At 39.3% G+C, this 23,930-nt stretch overlaps 1 protein-coding gene across 1 annotated transcript in view; it reads right to left on the bottom strand.

The window, feature by feature from the left end:
• LOC139743198 (uncharacterized) overlaps positions 1-23,930 on the bottom strand; it is a 151,072-nt gene that overhangs the window by 14,830 nt on the left and 112,312 nt on the right. The window contains exons 107-127 of the mRNA XM_071653697.1: positions 23,541-23,768; positions 21,512-21,847; positions 20,661-20,927; positions 20,095-20,256; positions 19,431-19,601; positions 16,438-16,592; positions 15,828-15,968; positions 14,288-14,429; positions 13,194-13,327; positions 12,432-12,608; positions 11,779-11,985; positions 10,377-10,539; positions 9,582-9,760; positions 8,846-8,965; positions 8,076-8,182; positions 7,157-7,322; positions 6,547-6,657; positions 5,732-5,879; positions 3,112-3,224; positions 1,446-1,664; positions 252-347 (exon numbers count right to left, since the gene is read on the bottom strand). Of these exons, the coding sequence (XP_071509798.1) occupies positions 252-347; positions 1,446-1,664; positions 3,112-3,224; positions 5,732-5,879; positions 6,547-6,657; positions 7,157-7,322; positions 8,076-8,182; positions 8,846-8,965; positions 9,582-9,760; positions 10,377-10,539; positions 11,779-11,985; positions 12,432-12,608; positions 13,194-13,327; positions 14,288-14,429; positions 15,828-15,968; positions 16,438-16,592; positions 19,431-19,601; positions 20,095-20,256; positions 20,661-20,927; positions 21,512-21,847; positions 23,541-23,768 (3,542 nt within the window). The remainder of the gene's footprint in view (positions 1-251; positions 348-1,445; positions 1,665-3,111; positions 3,225-5,731; positions 5,880-6,546; positions 6,658-7,156; positions 7,323-8,075; positions 8,183-8,845; positions 8,966-9,581; positions 9,761-10,376; positions 10,540-11,778; positions 11,986-12,431; positions 12,609-13,193; positions 13,328-14,287; positions 14,430-15,827; positions 15,969-16,437; positions 16,593-19,430; positions 19,602-20,094; positions 20,257-20,660; positions 20,928-21,511; positions 21,848-23,540; positions 23,769-23,930) is intronic.

The raw sequence follows: 23,930 nt of genomic DNA on the forward strand, positions 1-23,930 counted from the left end.
ATTCCATTACCTTGATTAGATAAATTTATTCCATGCTGATCACTTACAAAGAGAGTGACAATCGATGCACTGCAGATGATTTCTTCACATAACGCCATATTTCTTTCAAATTGCAAAATTCCATAATGAAAATTCATATTTCGCTATCAAGACATTAAAACAGCACATACAGAGTGTGTATCTTATATAATATTAAGGCAAACTCTTTACTATTCACGTTTTATTATCATTATTATTTTCTTGTCACTCACAAGTAGTTTCTTCCTCTGGAAGTTGGCGTCGTCATCGTTGGCTCGGCTGTGGACCTCAGCGATGGCGTCACCTCCTTCCTCGGTGCCTCTCAGAACCTGTCACAACAAGGAGGACACCGGGGGTCAACCAGAGGTCAGCTCAACAATGGTATCAGGGAAACCAACAACAGGTGGGAACTATGCATGATACTGTATTCCAGAGATAGCAGAAAGGTACATCTTGCACTTACTTCTCTGCACAGAGTGGAACCTCTGACTCGTACCTACTTCTCTGTCAGAGGGGTACAATTTGCACCTTCTTCTACGTCAGAGGGTTACCACCTGCACCTATCTCTATGTCAGAGGGGTACCATCTGATCCTACTTCTCTGTCAAAGGGGCACCACTGCACCTACATGTACATACTTTTCTGTCAGAGGGACATCACTTGTATCTACTGTTAGAGGGGTACCACCTGTACCTACAACTCTGTCAGAGGGGCACCACCTGTATCTACTTGTCTGTTAGAGGGGTACCACCTGTACCTACCTCTCTGTCAGAGGGGTACCACCTGTATCTACTTATCTGTCAAAGGGGCACCACCTGTACCTAATTCTATGTCAGAGGGACACCACTTGTATCTACTTGTCTGTTAGAGGGGCACCACCTGTACCTATTTCTCTGTCAGAGGGGTACCACTGTACCTGCCTCTCTGTTAGAGGGGTACCACCTGTGCCTACTTCTCTGCCTGAGGGGTACCACTTGTTCTTGTTGTGCTTACTTCTCTGTCAAAGGGTTACCACCTGTATCAACTTGTCTGTTAGAGGGGTACAACTTATACCTACTTCTCTGTCGGAGGAGTACCACCCGTACCTACCTCTCTGTCGGAGGATACCACCTGTACCTACACTGTACCTCTCTGTTAGAGGGGTACCACACGTAACTACATACATACCTTTATACTTTGTATGCTTTTTAGCACATAATACAAAACTCCTTTGAAGTACATGATACATATTCTTTTTGCAATGTATATCAAATACATTATTCTTTTAAAGCATGCAACACATATGATATTCTTTTGCAGTGCATATTACAGGTAACACTCCTTGCAGTATTTTCATATTAACAAAATAATATAATACTCTCTTGCAGTATATAAAAGATGTACATACAAAACTCTGTGGTAAACTACTTTTTTTGAGCCACAGTGTACCTGTTGCTTGCTGAGGTGTTCCAGTTCCCTAGCAACAGCTTCCTCCTTCAGGACCTCCTCCCGGAGCCGTTTGCGGGCGGCCAGCTTGGCCATGTGGTGCTCCCGCTGGCTCTGCTGCTCGTCCTCCAGCCGTTGCTGGGTGGAGCTCTTCATCTCCCTGTACTCCTCCAGCAGCTTGTCCTTCTCCTCCTGGGTCAACTCCTCCTCGGCCAAAATTTGCTGAAAATAAAGCGGAAAACAACAATTTGATGATACATTTCCAATGAATATAATCTATCCACACTTGACCTGTTGAGGGCGGGCTGATTTTGCTACAACACACATTTCCCACAGACACCTGCTTGAGTATTCTCGAGAATCATCTTCAATGGGTTGAAATCCTAACAATTTTGTGACTTACTCTATTTGCTTTAATGTGTCAATTCTTTATAGAAGAAGGTGATATTAGCAATGCAGCAGTGGACGCCAGATCATTAGGAAGCAGTTTAGCATGTTTTGGTTCATGATGATGTGATGTCACAGTTGTATACATTGAAGTCTCTACTATCAGTACATATGAAAGATTGCGGCAGCGTTTCCACAAGAGAGGACCCAATCAATGTTTAGAAGTCTATTCCACGTTGCCATTATTCTGAGAAAAGTCACAAAAAAGTGAATTTCTTGCATACATATACGCCGTACACACTACAAAGAGATGGCAGATCACAAAATTAATTGCTTCAATCAGTATTCCTGTATTCTGTTTTAATCTATCATTTTGTATTCCACGTTTCAAACAATTTTACATGTACAGTACATTCCATGTGATTTCAGAGATGAAAACAACACAAAATGATTTCGAGATGGGAAAAAAAACCATTTACAACTGTATGTAAGAAAATATATTAGATAACATGTTATGCAAAGAACCTACTAAATGGCTTTTGAACAAATGTGGAAAGACTGCATACATGTACAGTGAGATAAATGCATAAACACATCAGGACCATTTTGTAACTTTTTTCAATGCAATGTTAAATAATACCAATTGTACAGTCAGTAGATAGAGTAGTGTACTGTATGTCCCTAACAAAATTACAACAGGACCCTCCGCAATGATATCTTTAAAAATAGTGAATCAATTCAAATACAAATTCAGGGTATGAAACTATATTTCATTGTCCACATCTTACAAAAAAAAACTCATATGATTTGCTCAGTGGTCAAAGAGAAATGAGGAATTTTGTAGAGGATGTCGGGAATCTCTTCCCTCCAAGTTCTGTCTCTTGTATTCACACACGAAAACATCAAAGTGCTAAGCTTGGAAGAATCAGACTCATGACATGCTTTACAACTTTTCGCATTTCTCTGTGACCGCTTAACCAAATTGAATGGGGTTTTTCTGCAAAACAGAGCTAAGATGTTATATTTCAAGACCCTGACAAGGCATTTAAACAGTTTGATCATATTGGGTGTTATCAATGTGAAAAATGATTGTAATTTTTTTTTCTTTTTTTCTTTTTTTTTTTTTTTTTTTTTTTTTTTTTTTGGGGGGGGGGGGGGGGGGGGGGGGGGGGGGGACATACATTATGTACTGTATATTGGGTTTGAGATGGTCAAAGGAGTATGTGAGAAAGAAAGAGAATGGACTGTGGTGGTAAAACCCTGGACCAGGACCACTTCTTACCTGGATGGCATCTTCCACCTTCTTGATTTCCTCCTCCTTAGTGACATCTGACATGACCTCCAGGGCCGCACTCAGGCCTCGGATATCATCCGCCTCATCTTGGGCAGCATCAGCTAAGATTAACAATAATAATCATAATGATAATGATGATGATATTAATAATAGTAGTTACGTGGTAGCAGTAGTAGTAGTAGTAGTAGTAGTAGTAGTAGTAGTAGTAGTAGCAGTAGTAGTAGTACTAGTAATAATAATAATAATAATAATAATAATAATAATAATAACAATAATAACAGTAATAATGATAATAAATAATAATAATAATGATACATGTAATAATAATGATAATGATAATAATTTAAAATAATGATAATAAAGATAACAACTGCAATGATAATAATAACAACAATAATATCAATAAGTTAGTACTGATGTAAAGAATGAGAATAAACACCCATTTTCATATACTGCATATAAATCACCCATAAAAAGAAAAAGATTAAAGACAACAAGATGGAGAAATCTAGCCATGAAAAGAACAGAAGGAAATCTTAGACCTCAGATCAGCCGAGTCAAATAAATACAGCATGATCATCTACACTTCATTAAGATCATGACCTTCAGTGACATCCTCTTCTCTTCATCACCAACTAGCCCTTTTTATTGGCAGAAGTTTTAGCTTTATTGTAATCACACTACAACCGTATGTCATCTACAGAGGATATACATTTTATAAACATGTACATATATATATACAGTACTCTCCGCATAATCGGGTAGGCTGGGGCAGAGCGTTTCTTACCCGATTAAGCGGAGTACCCGATTAATAGAAGAACATCTTTCATTAACATTTATTTTGACAGACCTAATGTGTATGCATATGCATTGTACGCTGCACTAAACACCTACACTGTATGCTTAACACGCGTGCTTGCACGGCACATTATACTTTACACTTGTTCAGTAACGAGCACTATAATATACTCTTTTTATGGACAAATATGTCTTCAAAAAACTTTGTCGTTTGACAATAGACTCCTCGCTAACAGGCAGGCGTTTTCTGAAATGAACACGTCTCTTTGCGTGCACTAGTCACGTACAAGTAGAACGTCGGGTTACTATAACTTTTCGAGAAGTGACTGGGGAAAAGCAAAATTATGTGGTTGTTGCATGGCCTGATTTTCATTGCAAACTTCTCATATTGTGAATGTTGTTGCGGAGCAAGGGTGGAGCGCAAGTGTGTTCAACTCCTGTCTGTCTATGCAAGTGTGAGTGCCAGTTACATGACATTGTGTAATGTTCGTTTACATGTGGCAAGCGGTAGTGGTGCATGACTGTGTTTTCATGTTTTATCACACCCCAAATGATAAGTCTTCTTTGCAAATTAAGCAGAGCATGCCATTACCCACAGAAAATTTGACCCTCATAATTTCTTAAAGTGTTATATCTGCGATAAAATATGGGTAGAAATTAGATTAGAAGAAAATTATTTACCCATTTATGCGGAGAGGCAACCCGATTATCAGGTAATTTTAACGTGCACTGGAACTGATTTTGACATTACTACCCAATTAAACGGAGTACCCGTTTAAGCGATACCCGATTACGCAGAGAGTACTGCATATATATATATATTTATTTTATTTTTTATTTTTTGCACTCAGTCAGCTTCATTTTAGCCTCACCAACATCATTGCAGGCATCATGTAGTCCTCATGATTTTTTCAAATCATATCCTATCCTATCATATCATTCCCAAACATACATGTATATCACATTTATCCACAAGACATCACATCAAAGTTAGGCAGCATATCCCTGTATCATGATCAGCCGCCCCCACCCCCTTGCTTTCCTCACCATCTTTAATAGTCTGTTGAGAATGGGCTGATTCAGATAAATCAAAAATAAACATGGATTTCACATACAAATTAGACAACTGCCCAAGTAAACTTCACACTAGTCTTTAACAGGTTAAAGGACAAGTTCACCTTCATAGACATGTGGGTTGAGTGAATGCAGCAATATTAGTAGAACACATCATTGAGAGTTTGAGGAAAATCGGACAATCCGTTAAAAAGTTATGAATTTTTGAAGTTTCTGCTCAGTCACGGCTGGATGAAAAGACTACTGTAACTTGTGATGTCACATGAGTACAACGATATAAAGAAAGAATAAAGAAAATTCAACATATTTCCATTTTTCTCCCATAACAAAAGAACACTCGACTTCTCTCTTTCAGAAGGTAGGGGGAATAATATTACCCTTAACATACGTCAGTAGCAGGTCAAAGAAATGTGCACTTTATTCAAAAAGTACAATTTTGTGAAATTCTCTTTTTATTTTCCTTATATAGTTGTACGTATGTGACATCATACACTGTAGTAGTCTTCTCTTCCAGCAGTGACTGCGCAGATACTTAAGATATTTGTAACTTTTGAACGGAGTGTCCAATTTTCCTCAAACTTTCACTGATGTGTTCTACAAATATTGCTGCATTCTCTCAATCCTTATGTATATGAAGGCGGACTTGTCCTTTAATATTTTAAACTACTATGGTCACCATATTTCACTCTATCACCACCACACTCAGCATCCCCTGCATCACGGTCACCACGGTTACCTGCAAGATACTCCAAGGCAATGGTGCTATCTGGGTCAACGCCCGCTGGCAGAATGTCCTTGGCCGACTTGTTGGCTCGCCTCTTGTTCATCCTTGACCTCATCTTGTCCTTCATGTTGGAGTTGGTCCTAGCATTTGCTGACGATTTCTGATTAAAGTAATTAGAATATGTATTCCAACAGTTACAACATGTCCCTTTACCAAAAACAAAACAAAACAAAACAAAAGCAAAAACAAATACAAGTAAGTAATATATTTTAAAATGAAAGAATTGCAGACACCAATCTCTTCAAACATTCCTTAATAGCAGATCCATTGTGATTCATGCTTACTTTGTATTGTACCAATTAAAGTCTTCAAACAGAGAAGCCTACTGTAAACACTTTGCAGCATTATCTTGTCATTACCACTTATGGTATGATATCTACATTCCTTACTGGATACATGTGGTTGGGAACATACATGTATCCTCATCATGTACACGGAATAGCTGAAGAATAAAGCAGATTGTAGATTTTGTGCTACTCAACAAGATACGGTATGTTCAATTTCATAGATGGTACTGTTCATGTTCTTGTTTTGTTTGCTTTTTTATTGCTGTTGTGATTGCTTGGTCATTAACAGATATCTCCCTCTTTATCCACTAGATAGCCTTTAAAAATAAGGGAGTACAAATCTTGATGCTTCCAAGAATGTCTCACTGTCAATTTCAACTGTCATAAAGAGCTTTCCTAACCTTTGAGGAATTATACAGACTGCGTGTTATTGTTTCTGTTTTAATCACATGTGTAGCAATGAATTAGCTGCAAACTTACGGTTGCCATGTCATCGACGATGGCAGCCATCTTGGGTCGGTTGGTGAGGTTGAATTGTCTCATCCTCTCCTCCATATCTTCATCAAATCCTCCCTTCCTCTTGGCCTCCATCTGGAAAATCAGGAAAAAAGGGTACCTTGCATCAATTTTGCCTTTCTTTTGCTCAAAAAACATCACAACAAAGCTGATAAAGGCACCAAAACATACCAGATCTAGCTGGACTTGATGTACATCGGCATGCACATTGAGAAACAATTCTACAAGTTGAAAACTGTCAAACCTTTTACAGAACTTTCACGAAAGTTTCTTAGATACAGTCAATTCCACAAAATGTTGACAGTGCATATGTCAAATAATTTGCTCAGTCAATGAAAATGAGAAGTACCAATTTATATTTCTAGCCTTGTGTGTATTATTCCTCTGTACAAACGTTGTACATGCACCAGTCGCTCACTGCCTAAAATTGATGTGTTTTCCTCAGTCCAATTAAGGTTGACTTACGCAATGTTACTTGCATTTTAAAAAGGCCTTCTATATCATCATCATCATGGTAACTTCCACTACCATCAACATCAACATCTTTACATCTGGTTGCCATGGTAACACCCACCTCCAAGTCGTCTTCCATGTATGACTGTTGGAGCTCAGCGATCAGCTTGTTCTGCTGCAGCATGAGGAGGTGGCGGAGCTTGGCCTGCTCATCCTCGTCTTCAGACGTCATCTCGGGGACGATGTCCTCGCTCAGGCCTTCCTTCTTGGCTTCCGAAAGGTGTTTGCTGCAAGGGCGACATGGCACGAAGTGTAATCCATCACAGAAACACTGCAAGTCATCTCTGGCATGCATATGAATTCTTTCAGAGGAAGGCAGGCGGTTAAATAACTGAATGGATAAACTCAATAAATAATATGTTTGTGCAACTTGATAAAGTGTGTCCATCTTTTACCTGTACCCCCATTTCCATTTCAGCAAACAGTGATGCTATTAATCTTTCAGTTGTGCTGGCATGGTACTACATAGATGATGGTCAAATTTATTAACTGACTCTTACCCAGAGCTTCCAAAGGCTGCAGGCAAGTAAAGTTATGGGACAACTTTGTCGTTCACTATCAGCACTGTTCCAATATCAGGCCAGTCATCAAATGGCAATCAAAAAATCACTCATGAAACCTAATGTGACTCAATACAAATGGGGGTTGCAGGATGCATTCTTTGAGGGTTTCCATGATGGTGGATGGTTTGGTGGTAGGTGGTTTTTATGGTACACCATGTATTCTTTCTTTGATGTGGGTGCAGTCCTACAAGGGACCTACTCAATCACAGTTTCTGTGAACATGTTCTCACTATCCTCAGGAGAATAAAGATGGTAAGTATGTTCATGAAGATGGTAGGACCATGCTCACTGAAACGTAAAGAATGAGAAAGTTCTCACACTCACATCACAGACAGAATACATGTAGGTGACATACATGTACCGTCAAATCACCGACAGGTAAATGTACATTGTACCATCAAGAGATCCAGAACTTACTTGTGAAGTTCCTTCTTCTTTCTTGCTCTCTTCTCACTCAGTTTCTTGCGCAGCGAGTCGAGCTGCTTCTGCTTCTCAGCCTCGATGTTTGCTGATGCCTTGGATGACTGCAGAGTCAAGATCAAGAAATAAACAGTGGATTACAATATAGTGGAAACAACTAGTTATTAAAATTGACAAACTGCCCTACATAGACCTAATTACAATATTGTATAGATGGGTTCCTTCCTTCTATGAAATTCTGAGACAGTATTCAGCAATACAGCTGTGACTCCTGAAAAATCTCAGGAATATTTGATTGTATACCAACAGATGCTATCCTAGAAAGGTTTCACATACACATAGCATAATGGTAACAAATATGAATTTGTACATCAAAGCACTATACAGGGTACATACATATTTGTAAAACAAAGACAAATTAGGGAACTTTTTTGCCACATGTTTTCATGACAGACACCAACACAATACTTCATTCAACAGTAAAGTTAAAACTTTTTTTGTTTTTGCAGTTACCCTAGCGATGGAATGAAACCAAACAGTCACAAGCATTTCAGCTGTTGCCATGGTGACTTATAATTGCTACTGAAGATGAGAGCGACACCCTGTAGCTTTAATCTGAAAAGACAACATAACAATCTGAAACTCCTCCAAACTTCTACTGTTTAACACACACACACCCACATCCACCCCCCCACACACACACACACACACACAAATCTCCTTCCCAATGAAGCACTTGGCCTTTGCAGAGTCACTTGAGCCCGTACCTGCAGCACGAAAGCCTCGAGTAGTTTTTCTTTGTCTTGCTCCGTCTTGGCCTCCTTCAGCTTGGCTCTCAACTCTTCCTTCATCTCCTTGATGGTCTTCTCCTTCTTTTCCTCATGAGACTAGGTGGGAAAAGAAAATGCAACATGGATTTTATGAATAGTTTGATAGGCTATACTTCATCTTTTCTAAGCATGTACTTTGTATCTACATGATTATTCATACATGTATATAAAATTTATTAACATTACCTACAGTCTCAGTCCCCTCAGCACCATTATCAACATCATTGTCATCATCACCACCATCATCATTATCATCATTAACCCCAGCATCACTTTCCTCATCATTATCATCATAATTACTGTCATCACCACCATCATCACAATAATCATCAGCTTCACTATCATCATCATCATTATCATCACCATCACCATTATCATCATCATCATCATCATCATTACAATAATCATCACCATTTTCACAATTATCAGCATCTTCAATATCATCAGCATTATCATCATTACCACCACGGGCACTACCACAGAAACCATTATCATCAGCATCATTAAAATGATCATTTACACTTTATATACCTTTGTCATTATCATCATCATCATCACCATCATCTCGCACCAGCACCAGCACCACCATCACCATCATCATCATCCTCATCTCCACCTTCCTCTGGACTACACCTGTTAGTGCCATGTACAATGTAGTCCTCCGGATACCAACCTTGATGACTTCGCTGACAGCTTTGATCTCGTCTGCTCTCAGCTCCTCCTCAAGCTGGACACACTCCAGGGTCTGTCTCTCCACCAGGGTCTTGGCCATCTCCGTCTTCTTGTCGTCCGTCAGCGAGGTGAGCGTGTCCTGGACAACCAGCTTGCTCCTGATGTCATGGGAGCTCACCGCTGCACGGGAGGAATAAGGTGGCAAAGAAGTACAATCTGAGCAAGATCTTCATGAATACCGCTGGGAGAGTTTAAATGCAAATATCTGACACATTCATTTTTTTTCACTTCAGATATTTGAGATTAATGTTGCTGAAAAACAAAGATTATAATCAAAATAAGTGTCATATTTTGATAACAACTTCAATACTCTTTGTTGTCTTGTATATATCATTAAAAACATTAAATACTCTTCGATTTGATGATGACCTTACTTTTAAAAAGATACGAAAATTGTATTTATCGGCTTTTACATTCAAACTCTTCACCTCTTGTCTTTTCATACTGGCATTGAGTCTGTTCAAACTAACTGCCATTTTGAGACTGATCTCATCAAGTTTGAAACTTTATTCACACAGTTATTGACAGGAGGCTAGCAGCAATTCAGGTAAATGAATCCAGCTTGACAAGCTACAATGATTACATACATTGTATACCAAATCTTACATAGAGACTCCACATTATTCAATAACACATATCTTTGCATCTGTGCAAACACTTAGTGCTGTTAATATACACTTTCACAACAATCCATTAACGTTCAGGAATCTTTGGCAGAAAGAGGGATGTTGCCTACCTGTCTGTGGTCTGGAGTCCGGTGCTGCAGCCTGCAACAGGTTGACGGTAGTCTTTCCTCCAGGCTGCCCTGGTGGTATGTAAGTCTGGTGTTGGTTGACATTCACAGCCAGATTTTGGCCATGTGCGATATTGCGGTTGATAATGCTGCTGGCAGCTCCAACCTGAGGCAAATGCAGATTATTCTTTTATATTTCTCTGTTGATCAATACAGATTACACTCATTTACCAAAGAGAGTATTTTCTTGTAAAATAAATCTTCCCCCCAATCTCATTCTCCAAATTTTCTTTTTCTTGAATTCCACAGCAAATTTTCTTCCATATCCACTTTAAATTCCATCATGATTTCATCTGTCCACTGCTCTGTCCTTCACATCACCCCATCCTTTAAATAAAGTCATCCTCTTCTTCACACCCCAATCCTCCACATCATCCTCTCCTTAACCCTAACTTACCTGGGCTATTTAGCGAGCTTGAATTCCTGGGGGGGGGGGGGGCCATTATGGCCCCCCCTTCAGATCTCGGCCGTTGATCGCGTGATCGCCGCAAAACTTTGCATGAGCATAAAGCCGGATGTAATGTACAATACTGTTAAGTTAAATTTTCAAAAAATTTGCATTTTCTATTTTGAATTAATTAACTACGTGTATGTATATGCAAAAAAGTATATGCAAAAAACCTCATTTTCGTCTGTAATTGGCTTATAAAAGCTTATGGAATGCTGATTTTTGGTGTAAATATTCCTAGTGACATTCCAAACATTTGTGCGTAAAAAAAAAATCAGTATCAAATTAATTTCTTATGTTTTGTATTGTTTTATCAATTTTTAATGTATTTCCTTGTTTTTTCAAACTTTTGTTTTTGTTGTTTTTTTCAGCAGAATTTGTCATACACATTTTTTGAAGCATAATTATACTAAAATAAAGTGATTTCAGCCATTAAAATTAAAAACATGAATTTGTATGTGTTGTATTGACTTTGTACACAAAATCACGTTTTTGAGCAATTTTTTGGGTTGACAAAAATTTTTTTAAGGGGCGTGGCTTCGGAACGGTATGCCCGGGCGTGACAAATTTGGTCTCGAAAGTTGCGCGAGACTTGAAAGTAAAAAGTCAGCGAGCGGTGCGGTCTAAAAATTTTGCGCGCCGGAATGGTCGCGGAATTCGTCGAGGGGGGGGGGGGCCATTATGCCCCCCCCCCCCCCCCCAGGTAAGTTAGGGTTAACAACATGTTCTCCTTCACACTATCATTGCCTTCACACTACAATCTCCTTCACACCATCCTCTCATTCACATCACCTTCTCTTTCACACCAGTCTATCCTTCACACTACCATCTCCTTGGCATTACCATCTCATTCACACCATCCTCTTCTTCACACCATCCTCCCTTCTCCCTTCTCACCGTGACAGATGTTGGTCCTCCCTGCAGTCCCTGGATGAGGTCAGCCGAGAGGGTGAAGGTGGAGCCCCTTTCCAGCATCGCAATCAGCTGCTTCAGGAGAGGGATAATCTCTCGGCTGGACTGCTCCGTTGCCGTGGTGTCGCCATAGACACCAGTGATGGTGGCATCATAAGTGCCCGCAATTATGATCGCATTCGTGAGCAACGCCTGTGGGGAGAATTTGTATCAGCTAAAATTATTCCAAAGATCATGACTGACAAAAACAAAAACAATCACAAAATTGCTTATCTGTCATCTTATTGCAAGGTCTCTATCAAACAGACTTACATGTACATGTACATGTAGCATTACATCCTTCAGTTTCTTCCATACATCACTTCAGGCCATCTTTCAAAGAACCATCTCAGATGGCATACATGTATTATGTATTATGTGTTTTGTGTTTTGCTCTCTTCTGTTCTTTTCCTAAAAGAGTGAAAATTCAGTTTGCATAACTCAAAGCATATTCTGTTCTGTTTTGTTCCTTTTATTCTCACACTGCCTTTATCACATCTGTTTGAAGTTTCACCGTTACTTGACCAAATTGTCCTCAAAACTTTGGGTAGGTCAATTTCTCCTTCATTCCCTACATCCACTGGAGGATGGCCCCTCACCTTGGCTTCTAAGGCAAGGAGTTCGGTCCTCTCCCTGCCATACTCCAGCCCCGCCCGGTCCTCGTCGATGTTCTCCGTCCTGCTCAGGAGCTGGTCCTTGAGGTCTGCTTGCAGCCTGGCCTTGGCCTGGCGGTAGCGATGGAGGGCGCCAGCCTCGGCATCTGGGTTCAAGGCATCCTGGAAAATGACACAAAAAGGGAGTTGTGATTTTACAGCTCCATCATTCTGTCAGGGACCTGTTTCATAAAGAATTACGATTAGTCTTGCACTGGATTTATTGAGCGTGACTCAGTGAATCAAGTGTTACATTAATACTGATCGTAAGTCTGTTTCATAAACTTATACTTAAGCCCTACACTTGATTAACAGCACAAGTTTAACAGCAGATTGAGCGTAACTTTTGTGAATGGCACTGATCGTATGATCAATCTTACGACCATTCTTTATGAAACGTGCCCCAAGTCACACAAATACCAAATACATGTACATTGGAACTAAAAATGGTATAAACTGAAGTTGTTATAACGATACAATATTTCCAAGATGCATAAAATTCTCCACAGAGTTTGTTCATAGCACACGTCCAGTTTGTCATGTTGGTTGTTACACTGTATGAACCACTGATAAGGCCATGGGGATGTCTACAGTGTATCATGGTGAACTGCTGCCTATGCTACCATTTAGTTATTGTTTTTTTTGTTTTCATTCTTCATGGTCTATTATTAATTTCATACACATTTTATTAACAAAAGATATATTTACCTGTAACTCTTCCATCCTCTCCTTGTACTTAGCCTCCTCAGCCTGAAGCCGGTTGTAGAATTTCCTCACTGAATCAGTGTACTTGGTGTGAGCCAAGTTATGTTTATCTGCTGACACGCTCTCCGGGTCATCACCTTGGAGGAAATTTGAAATCAAGAAACATACAGCTTAGTAATGACTTGCCATAGTTTGCACCTGCAGGTCCAATCATGATTAGTTGTCACTTTCACACAGCTCAATATACAATGTGTACATGTATCAAATGGTAAGAAGTACACCTGTACATTGTGAAATTTGATAATTCTCTTATGAATATTTGAGTATGCTACCATTTTTTATCATCAAATACAATTTTGTAAATCCTAACAAAGACATGAACTACAAGCAGATTTTTCAGGCTCTCATGTGAATGGTTGCAAGCATTGCGTACAATATACAGGGTATATTGGGTACTTTTTCTGGATCATTAGAATGCTACGTAGGCTATACATCAGCAGACTAGGACAGACAAAAGACAAAAAAAAAAATCACAAAAACACAAAACCCAAGTGTTTCCGCAGATACGTCTAGTCTACAATGTGACTCTATCTCCAGGTATCTCTTAAAAGGGAGATTTTCCTACCTACACTGTAGACTCTCTTGCAAATTGGAGAATCTAATTGCACACGAATAAGCTGCACAAAATTACTGTATGCGTGTGCAATAATGCACACAAGTGTGATGTCCCTTACAGCTCGAGTCCAGGATCTGCTTCAGAGCCCTAGAAGCTCTAGGTTTACAGATCTGAGGTTCCCTGGTTCTATCTTAGCCTTATATTCCGAACAGACATGTACATGACATACATGTAACTAATGTTGTGCAGAACAAAGCCACATTCTAAGCAGGAGACACACAGCCAGAAAGGGATAAATTCAAACTCAAGTGGGACAGCGGGGGATTTAGAGACAATGGGTCTCAAAGATGGAGATCTCCAAACGAAATCAGAGAATTGGAGTCTCTGTATTGCTTAGACTTAAAATAGGATATCTGCACCACAGAATCTACATGCTATTAACTATCAAAGTTCTCTGACAGATTTGGAGGGCTCCCTCTACCTTGGGTGAGGACAGCCATGATGGAGCTGGGCAGAAGGTTGCTCAGCTCCTCTGTGGTCTCGATGCGCCTCTCCACCTCTCGACGCTGGTGGTCTGCGATGGCCTTGACTTGCTCCGTGATTGTCTCGAGGGATGACTCGACCTGAAGAAGCAACCATACATTAAATCAATAATCACATAAATAAGAAGTATATAAAAAGTACATAGGTAAGAAAGATATAAAATAAATCATAATAAAATATGTGAAATATATATAAACACATAGAAATGAAATATATTAAATGAGGTATATACATGTATGACATATCACAAATATAAACATATAAAAGGAGATATATACATATAACATATCACAATATATAACAACAGACTTGGGCAGAGTCATTAAATCTATCAATATCCCATCAAATACAATGTATCTTCACTTCACAGAGCTGTGCACTTACCTGCCATGTTGGTACTGTAGGTGTTATTCAAAACAGGCAGTTACAAGATACCATACATTGTACACAATGTACATCGTGCATACAGTGTATATGTGACCGTGCACCACAAAACGAACATAAAGTCGCACACACTGATTTTGCGTGAGGACTGAAAATAAGTGAAATGGGTCAACCTAGCCGATCTTGACTTTTTCATATTTTCTGAAAGAGCAGGTCTTCTTTTACATTATGCTAAATATTGTTATCATAAAACGGGCGGGAAAGTGTGTTTTTTAGCCGGTTATCTCGAACATTTTTGGTACAATAGTCTGATTAGGTGTGTCTTTAGAGTCCCTTTTTCATTTCTGAAAAACCTTGTACACACTCTTCACTTTCAACTCTAATAACTTTAAAAAGGATAGTGCTACTGCTTTGAAAGTTGGCATTAATTATGGACAGAATGTGATAATGAGGCATGCATAATTTCAGTTAAATCTAATAATCCCTTCATTGTTGTTACTCTGGTAGTTTACTTCCTGTTTTTTGCTCCATTCATCGCACAGCCAGCATGCTTTGGAAAAGATTAAGCGCTTGAATAGACACTGTACTTCAGAGCCTCTTTTCTCAGTTCACACTTTTCCTGAGTTTGTGCTTTCTTTCCAATATTTAGATAGGTTAGGAGAGTCTATTTGATTTGAGTTATACATCATTTTAAAGGTTAAAGTCTGCTTTTTCAGAATATGGTCTTAACTAAAAATTCACGTCTGGTGACTTTTTGTTTGTTTTGTGGTGCAGGGTAACATATGCACAACACATGACTGTTGATGGACTTAATGAAATCCAGAAACAGATAAAAATGATGATGAAGAAATTTAAATAGAGTATCGTGTTGCACAGATGTCAGTCATCAATCATGACTTGAAGAGAGGAAAAATATTTTTCACTGTCATATTTAGAGAAACATACCATGTGTATACCTATAAACAATGGGACATTTTATACTGTTTTTTCTATCACACCACTATATTCTACAGATGTCTAAATGTGAAGGAGGTAATTGTAATTGACACATTATTTACATGACACAATTATCTACACCTCCTAGACATCCTTACCTTGCTGGGTGAGAGATTGTCTATCTCTAGGATGAGTTGATGTGTCAGGTGAGACTCCATGTTAATCACCTCCTCCTCCCGTTGCCGCTGGCGACGCCAGAAGCCACGCCTAGCAACAAGCTCATCCTCCAGCATGGACACCTGAGAAACAAAGACAAAGACATTTTTAAACATCTGCAGTCAAGTGTCATTTACAATCACCTTGTCTGGCTATCAAACTTATCATCTCTATTTCAAACAAAAACTCTAGAAGCAAACCTTAAGAATGAAAGAATGTTCAGAAAAGCCTTAAACTGACTTACAGAACATGCATGTCGGATGTTTTTACAAAATTTGTCATGTCCCTGCGGCTGTTATTACATGCATGATTGCAAAAAGTAGGGTTACTCCAGAGCACTGAATCTAGGCTTGTATAACATATTGCAGCTGCGATGTATTGATACAGGCCATATATTAAAGCGTTTCAGGAGTTTGCACAAAATCAATTTGGTTACACTGACAATTGGGATATTTCTAACACTTCAATGTTTGTGTGTGGTGGGGGGGGGGGGGTTCTTTATTGCATTCAGTTTTGATGTGAAGGACAAAGGTCAAGAGATGATGCACTCACCGCTCCAAGAGGCGGCTTGGTCTTCTTGGCCCCACCCGACAGGGTGACCGGTATCACTGTACCCGTGTCCGAACTGATTCGGACTCCGGTCACCGGACTCAGGTCACCGGTCATTGGGTCCACAGCCAAGTGGCCGATCATGATTGGAACCAGACCTGAAGGTTGCGTAAGATTAAAAGGTACAGTTAGGTAACTGTTTGCCATTGGAAGCAGTGAGTAAAAAAAATTTTCAAGTTATCACATTTGATGCATACATGTATGTGTACATGTAGGCCAGTTGGAGCAGAAAACATCCTACCATGTAAAAACTTCCCAATAAAGCCTAAAATATAGGGAGATTTATCATTGATAGTTTTTCTCACTAAACCGTAACTGTAGATGATTTATTCCAGATTCAAGCTTAGTATATTAACTATTGTTCACATTTTGTATATTTAAAAATACTTTACTTTGAAAATACTGTTTAAGATTTTTACATTGGCTGTTTCTATCCCTAACTCACATTTTTAATAGAACTATTTTGAAGCACTAAAGATGGGTTTTAGATTCATCTGCAAATGGTAAATAATGCCTTTAAAGGGAAGATAAACCCTAAGAGCAATGAGGATTGAGTGAAAGCAACAACATTAGTAGAACACATCAGTGAAAGTTTGAGGAAAATCGGACAATCGGTACAAAAGTTATGAATTTTTTAAGTTTTGGTGTTGGAACCGCTGGATGAGGAGACTACTAGAGGCTATGACGTATGAGAGGACCACACGTCAAAGGAAATATAAAGGAAATTCAACAAAAATTCATTTTTCAAGCATTATGAAAGAGCACTTGACCGACCGCTTTCAGAAAGCAGGGGGAAGAATTGCTACCCTTAACATACTGTATGTCAGTATCAAGTTGATGGCATTTGTAATTTTCATGAAAAATGGATTTTTGTAGAATTTTCTTTATATTTTCTTTGTATAGTTGTCCACTCATACGTCATAACTTCTAGTAGTCTCCTCATCCAGCGGTTCCAACGCCAAAACTTTAAAAATTCATAACTTCTGCATCGATTGTCCGATTTTCTTCAAACTTTCAGTAATGTGTTCTACTAATGTTGCTGCTTTCACTCAATCCACATTGCTCTTAGGGTTTATCTTCCCTTTAACAGAGAGAACCAAATACTGTCAGTATTTGTAGCTGCTACATGAACATCTCGACCAGAAAACTTGTTTTGACTATTTCATCAAAACTGTCTTCATATCAGTCAATAATAAAGTAAGTTTCACATTGATCTCTCAAAGAACCTCTGAAGTTTGGCTTATCTCTGTGTCATTCAATATATACTCTAAAAGTGGTGTGTGAGTAGTTTTTCCCACTCAGCTTTAAATAGTGAGATGGATTTCACATGTTTCTGATTCCTTCCATTGAATCAAAACATACATTAGTGGAACATTATTGACATTAAAAAAATATTCACGTGTTACTATTTCTTGCGCTCGTTTCTGGTTGTGCGAAATGCACAGCACAATATTTCCAGTTTTACAGTTAAAGCCTTTGACTCCGTAGAAGTTAAGTAAAAGGTAAAACACATGAGATACTCTTCTGGAAAACAATTTAAATTGATCAATACCGTCGCAACGTGTGACGTGCACATGATATGCAAATTGTGTGAATTTCAAACCAGAACATAGAACAACATCAGAGATTAAACATATCAATCTAAATCATTTGAACGTTTACTACCTGTCTGATATCCAATGTTACATTAATAATGGCCAACTTGGCTGTCCATAGCCTTCTTGAGCAATGCTAACTGAAAAGCCTTTTTGAACACACAGTGAACACTAACTCCATAAACATCACACCTACATGTACAAGCAGCAGCATACACCATATATCAAAACAGCACATAATACACGTACATGAGATTGTACAACATGTACACTTGTATGTACATGTAGTACATGGAAAGGGATAAAGAAGGGTTGCATTCAGGCAATTAAAAGGGGTATCTGAAAGCATTATGTAGTTTGAGTTGGCAAATTAACAATGCACACATCAACTCTACAAATCACAATGAAAATATTACTTCTATGGGTAAAGAACTTCTTAAGTCAACACATAGGCACTCAGAATTTCAATTCCAGGAGATACAAAAGCGAAACATGTATTGGTATACTGTATCATCATGCAGGTATAGAAAAAGGTTAGGGGGGTCTGAGATTTGGTCGATACAACAAAATCCAAATGTTACCTCCTGTGTCAGGGACAGCTGTGTACATTGGCCAAATAAAATACAAGTACAAAGTGTAGATACATGTATGATGCTGGTTAACTGCTACCACTCTAAGATTCTTACTGTGCTTCATGCATGATTATCAAGATCATGCGATGATTACTGCAGGGGATATCAAAAATATATTCTTATCATGATAGCCCATTTAATGCCATACACTGGAATAAATAATTACAGTCATAAGCATATCAAAATATTTATAAAGGTATGTTTGCTGATGTGACAAAATAAACGCCTTCAACGACAAAACATTAAAAATGGGCAATTTACTAGCTATGGAGTATCTACAGAGAAACTATGCGTTCATCCACTGCTGGAAATTGTAAAATACTGTATACGCCATATACTTAACAAGTTCAATTTTGGGCTTTGGGGCCTCGCAACAACTTCAGTAATAAATTAAGAAATTTACACTTGCACGTCACATTCATGCCAGTTTAGAGTTCATAGTTTAGCATGTTGTTAAATTTGCAATTACATCCACGTGGCACCAGACTTGCGAAATTTGTGAAAATAAAAACTTTGCAAAATATATGCCCTATGTCGTACACATTACAACATTTGCCATGTTCTATTTCTAATGCAAATCTGCTCTAAATTTTGACTTACAGGGAGAATAATTTGCCTACAAGTTTGAAATTTAAATCAAGATTTGATGTATGAATACACTCAAAGAGAGAGGAAACTGGACCAGGGCTGCTCTAATGAGGTCACTCACCATCTCCATCATGGTCCTCCATGGTTCCTCCAAGAGGCATCAGTCGTCCCGTCTCCGGGTTCTTCTCCACTCCCAAAATTGGCACCTTCTTGCCCGATCCGGCGGGGTCGGTCATCAACGTGCCGACCAAGATGGGCAGAATCTGGCCGGTCTCGGCAAACTCATACATTCCTGATACCGAAAGAGTCAAATATATTATGCTTAGTTTACCTTGACATTTCACTCATATCTACTGCAATATGTTCGGCAAATCACAGAACAATCTTTATTAATTCTTGTGATAAAATCATTACAGAGTTTGTGAAAGACTGACAACTTTCAATACTTTCAGCTTTCTTGTTCCTCAAATAAAATCTATATTAAAAGCAAAAGCACAAATACGCATTTTTAACCTTACACCATATTCTAAATCCACCCAACATACAGGTTTGTACACTATACCACTTAGCCGATCATCATGTAATTACAATTCACCCACACTTGTACATGTTCAGAGTGCAAATATCATTCTGGTGTACAATTGTACATCTTAACATTTGTTGCTGATATGTTCATATTTACTATATTATAAATACATTATCATTACACATGCATGTCAAATGCTTCACCATCATCATCATCACCACCATCACCACCATAAGTAGTATTGCCGTGGTAACCATACCTGGTGATCCTCCGCTGACGGCCAGGATGTTGGCTCGCTCCAGTCTCCTCTCTACATCCAGGGCATCTCGAATCATGTGAGTCCTTGACCGCTGCCGGATGTTGGTCATCTCCTTGACCGCTGTCTCCAGGAGATTCTGCTCGTGGCGACAGTTGGCTCCGTCTGGACCTGAAAAAGGAATCAAAGTTTTCATTCCAGTCAGAAATTCAGATTAACCTCAAAAGAGATATACAAGTTATCAGGCACAAATGAATGCAGTTGAACATAACATATTTACAATGTTGTACGTGATTACTGTATAGTGGAAATTTCAAATGAGTAATTGTGCAAGGCGTGACTGGGCAAGATGAATCAAAATATGATAGTATTACATGTGATGAGCACAAAATTTGCATGCTTTACTTTTCATATGTAGCCAGAAATGCATTAACACATCCATTTTTTTCAGTACATCAATTTCTAGCACATTCACTCTGGACATCCTGTTATATCAGCCAAAGGGTGTACCATCCAACGTTGTACAATAACACGAAAGTCCCAAACCCTTGATTAACTTCTGAATCAGCTTTTGTTTTTCTCACCGATGACGTGATCCAGGTAAGTCTTAATCTTGTCCATGACTCGGATCTCGGCCGTCATGAGGCTTGCATCCAGGAGGGCCTGGTAGCTGCCACCCGTCGGTCCGATCTCCACGCCCTGCAGCCTGGCTCCTCCGACGTGAGACACCAGCATGCTCAGTGGCTCGGAGAACTTCTCCCCACGCACCAGGGGGAAGAACGCATCGTGGTCGCTGGACTGAGACTGGGTGACTCCACCGATGGGAATCACGTCGCCTGGCAACCACGAGATAATCACAAATCGTTACCAATTTGCCGAGACACGATTGCACAGAGAATGTCTAAAGTCAAATGTGGCTGGCTGCATAACAGGGGATAGGTCTTTGAAAATTTAGCATACATGTACATGAACATGTACAAGAATAAAGTAGAGTACAAAATCTGTCCTGGCTACTAAATAACAAGCTCTTTCAGCAAGTACACAGAAATATGGTGCATTCACATGAATGTTCTGATTGAAAAATGACCACAGTGATATAATCAATCAAGACAAGAATTCAGATGGAAAACCAAAATTTTAACAACACCATATTTTTTGGTAATTCTTTATAAAGTCTCTTTTATGAGCAGTGGACCAGATTTTACAGGCCTTAATTTTCACTTGGGTCCTCCATTTTAACTCAATTTCAAAATTGGGATTAAACTGTGAAATTATCCCATATCCCATGAAGTAATTTACATCATTTCTTTTCATCCCCTCATCGTACATAAATTTGATTCAATTTGGAAAATGGGATTAAACTGTGAGGATTATCCTATCCCCAAGAAGTCATTCAAATCATTTCTTTTAATCCCCTCACCTGTCTCTGCATCGATGGCAATGTCCAGGATCGGCACCGGCTGGTCACTGCTGGGGTCAATCATGAGGGATCCAACCTCAATGGGGAGGGGCAGACCCGTGACCGGGTCTACGTGGGTGCCACACAGCGGGTACGCCACGCCCGTTTCTGGGTGGATGGTGATGCCCAGTATGGGGCACTGGAGGCCGGTGGAGAGGTCCGACATGGGCGCACCGAGCTTGATCTCGCCCGAGTGCTCCGCCTCGATGACCCGCGAGTGGACTGGGGCCCCCGTGTTGGGATCCATGGGGTATGGTACGAATGGGATTACACCCTCGTCAGACCGTGGCAGTTCAGCTGGGGATGAGAGAGGGGCAGAGCACTTTGACATTGCAATGCAGTCCCAAACTAACAACTAGAAATGTCGCTATGGCGACTGGTATGCCTCCGCCATAATGCATGATTCTCCTAATAGGTCTAGATAGTTCATGTGGACAATGTGTGATTACATTTTCACAAAACTGGCAAAATATTGAAATGACAAGTTTGTCACAAATGTGTTGAATGTTCACCTTCCTTGACCTTGGTTTAATTGGATGAATAGGAGAGCATGTATTTGGGGATTTAAGGACTTTAACTTGACTTTGACCCATTCATACATTTAATGCGATGAGTAATTTTCATGGTACCGGTATGGAGAAAAAGTGCAATTTCTGTACTGAATAGTATTTGTTACCATGTTCATCTGGCCTTTGACCCTAAAATTCATAAGATAATCACTTTCAGGAAGAACATGCATAGATATGCAGTAAGTTTCACGATAAATTGAGCCACTTCCGAGATATGGAGGAAAAAGTTAGTTCAGCACTTTCACTTGATCTTTGACCTTTTGACCTTTGAGGCAATAAAAAAAGAAAAAGAAAAAAAACTCTCCAGAGAATTTCTATTAGGTTACACATGCATACACCAAGTGTAAAAAAAAGAATACTAATCCTGCTGGCATTGCATGAACATGAGGGAAATAGTAAAATTTTGAAGTGTTGCACTTGACCTTTGACCCCTGACCTTTGACCCCATGAACCCTACATTCTCTAGATAATCACTGCCAGTCAGTACATGTACAAGTATCTACTATGTTCCATGAAGATACCTTGAACAATTTTCCAATTTACAGAGAAAAAAAAGAAGTTTTAATACTTTTACTTGACCTTTTGACCTTTGACCTTTGACCTCATGACCCAAACTTTCACCAGAGAATTTAAATTGGGTAATACATGTATACACTAAGTTTCAAGAAAATATCTTCAGGCATTGCATAGATATGGTGGAAATAGTGAAATTTTATGTATTTGACCTTGACCTTTTGACCTTTGACCTTGAGCATGTGCACCCAAAAGTTGATAGGCACAACTTCACCCCCTAATACACATACATGTCAAGTTTCATTAGGATAGCTCAACAGCTTTTGATAGTTACCTTGTCCACAAAATTCATTACGGACGGACGGAAAGACGGACGGACGGACGGAAGGACGGACGGTCAGACGGACGGACGGAAGGACGGACGGACGGACAACCCGAAAACATAATGCCTCCGGCACCACTTCGTGGCGGAGGCATAAAAATGGTTACAATGGAATTTCTTTACAACAAAGGAAAAATACAAATTCCCAAATGATTATCTACATATCCCTATATACAAATTGTACCTAATACTTTTGGGTAATAGAACATTTTGATACTACATTGTACAAATAAAAACTGCTAGTCCCAAGGCCTCCACTATAAAAGGAGTTACTTGTATTCATTTTATTTTAGAAATCAAGCATACCAAAAAGTAAGCAGTCTTTGCTAACTTTGATACATGTAGTAATGTACCAAAATACAGTGACCACAAGAGGTCTCATAAGCATACTGTAAACACACTTACAAACTATTTCAGCTAACGTGTTATCCAAATGGGAATTCATTTTAGTGTGTTAAACACTGGCATTATACTAAATGACAAGATGACAATCCTGCACTTGATAAAAAAAACCCTTAATGCTTACTTGAAGAGGTATCGACTGTGACGATAAGCCGAGAGCCCATTGTGTCGTATGCCACGTTGCCCTTGATTGGCATGACACGTCCAGTCTTAGGGTGCACGAAGTAATCCTCGGGCACCTCTCTGACCTCGCCACTCGCCAGCAGCATGAGGGCGCCCTTCACTGGCACCACCAGACCTGTGCTGGGGTCGCGCTTCGTCACCTCCGTCTGCTGCAACTTCCCGTCCTCTCCTAAACATCACAAATATATGTAAGACGGTTAGCGTATTTCCATGGAAACAAACAGCTAGGGGATGATGAACACTTTCATTCTGTTTGGATTTCTATACATTAAAATCCTTCTGCAGAAAATGATCTTTACACAATTGATAGAAAAACGACAAAAGAATTTGC

Source organism: Diadema antillarum, unplaced genomic scaffold (assembly GCF_040938485.1).
Source record: "Diadema antillarum isolate AM-2024a unplaced genomic scaffold, OU_Dant_1.0 seq00001057_RagTag, whole genome shotgun sequence".
Taxonomy (NCBI): Eukaryota; Metazoa; Echinodermata; class Echinoidea; order Diadematoida; family Diadematidae; genus Diadema; species Diadema antillarum.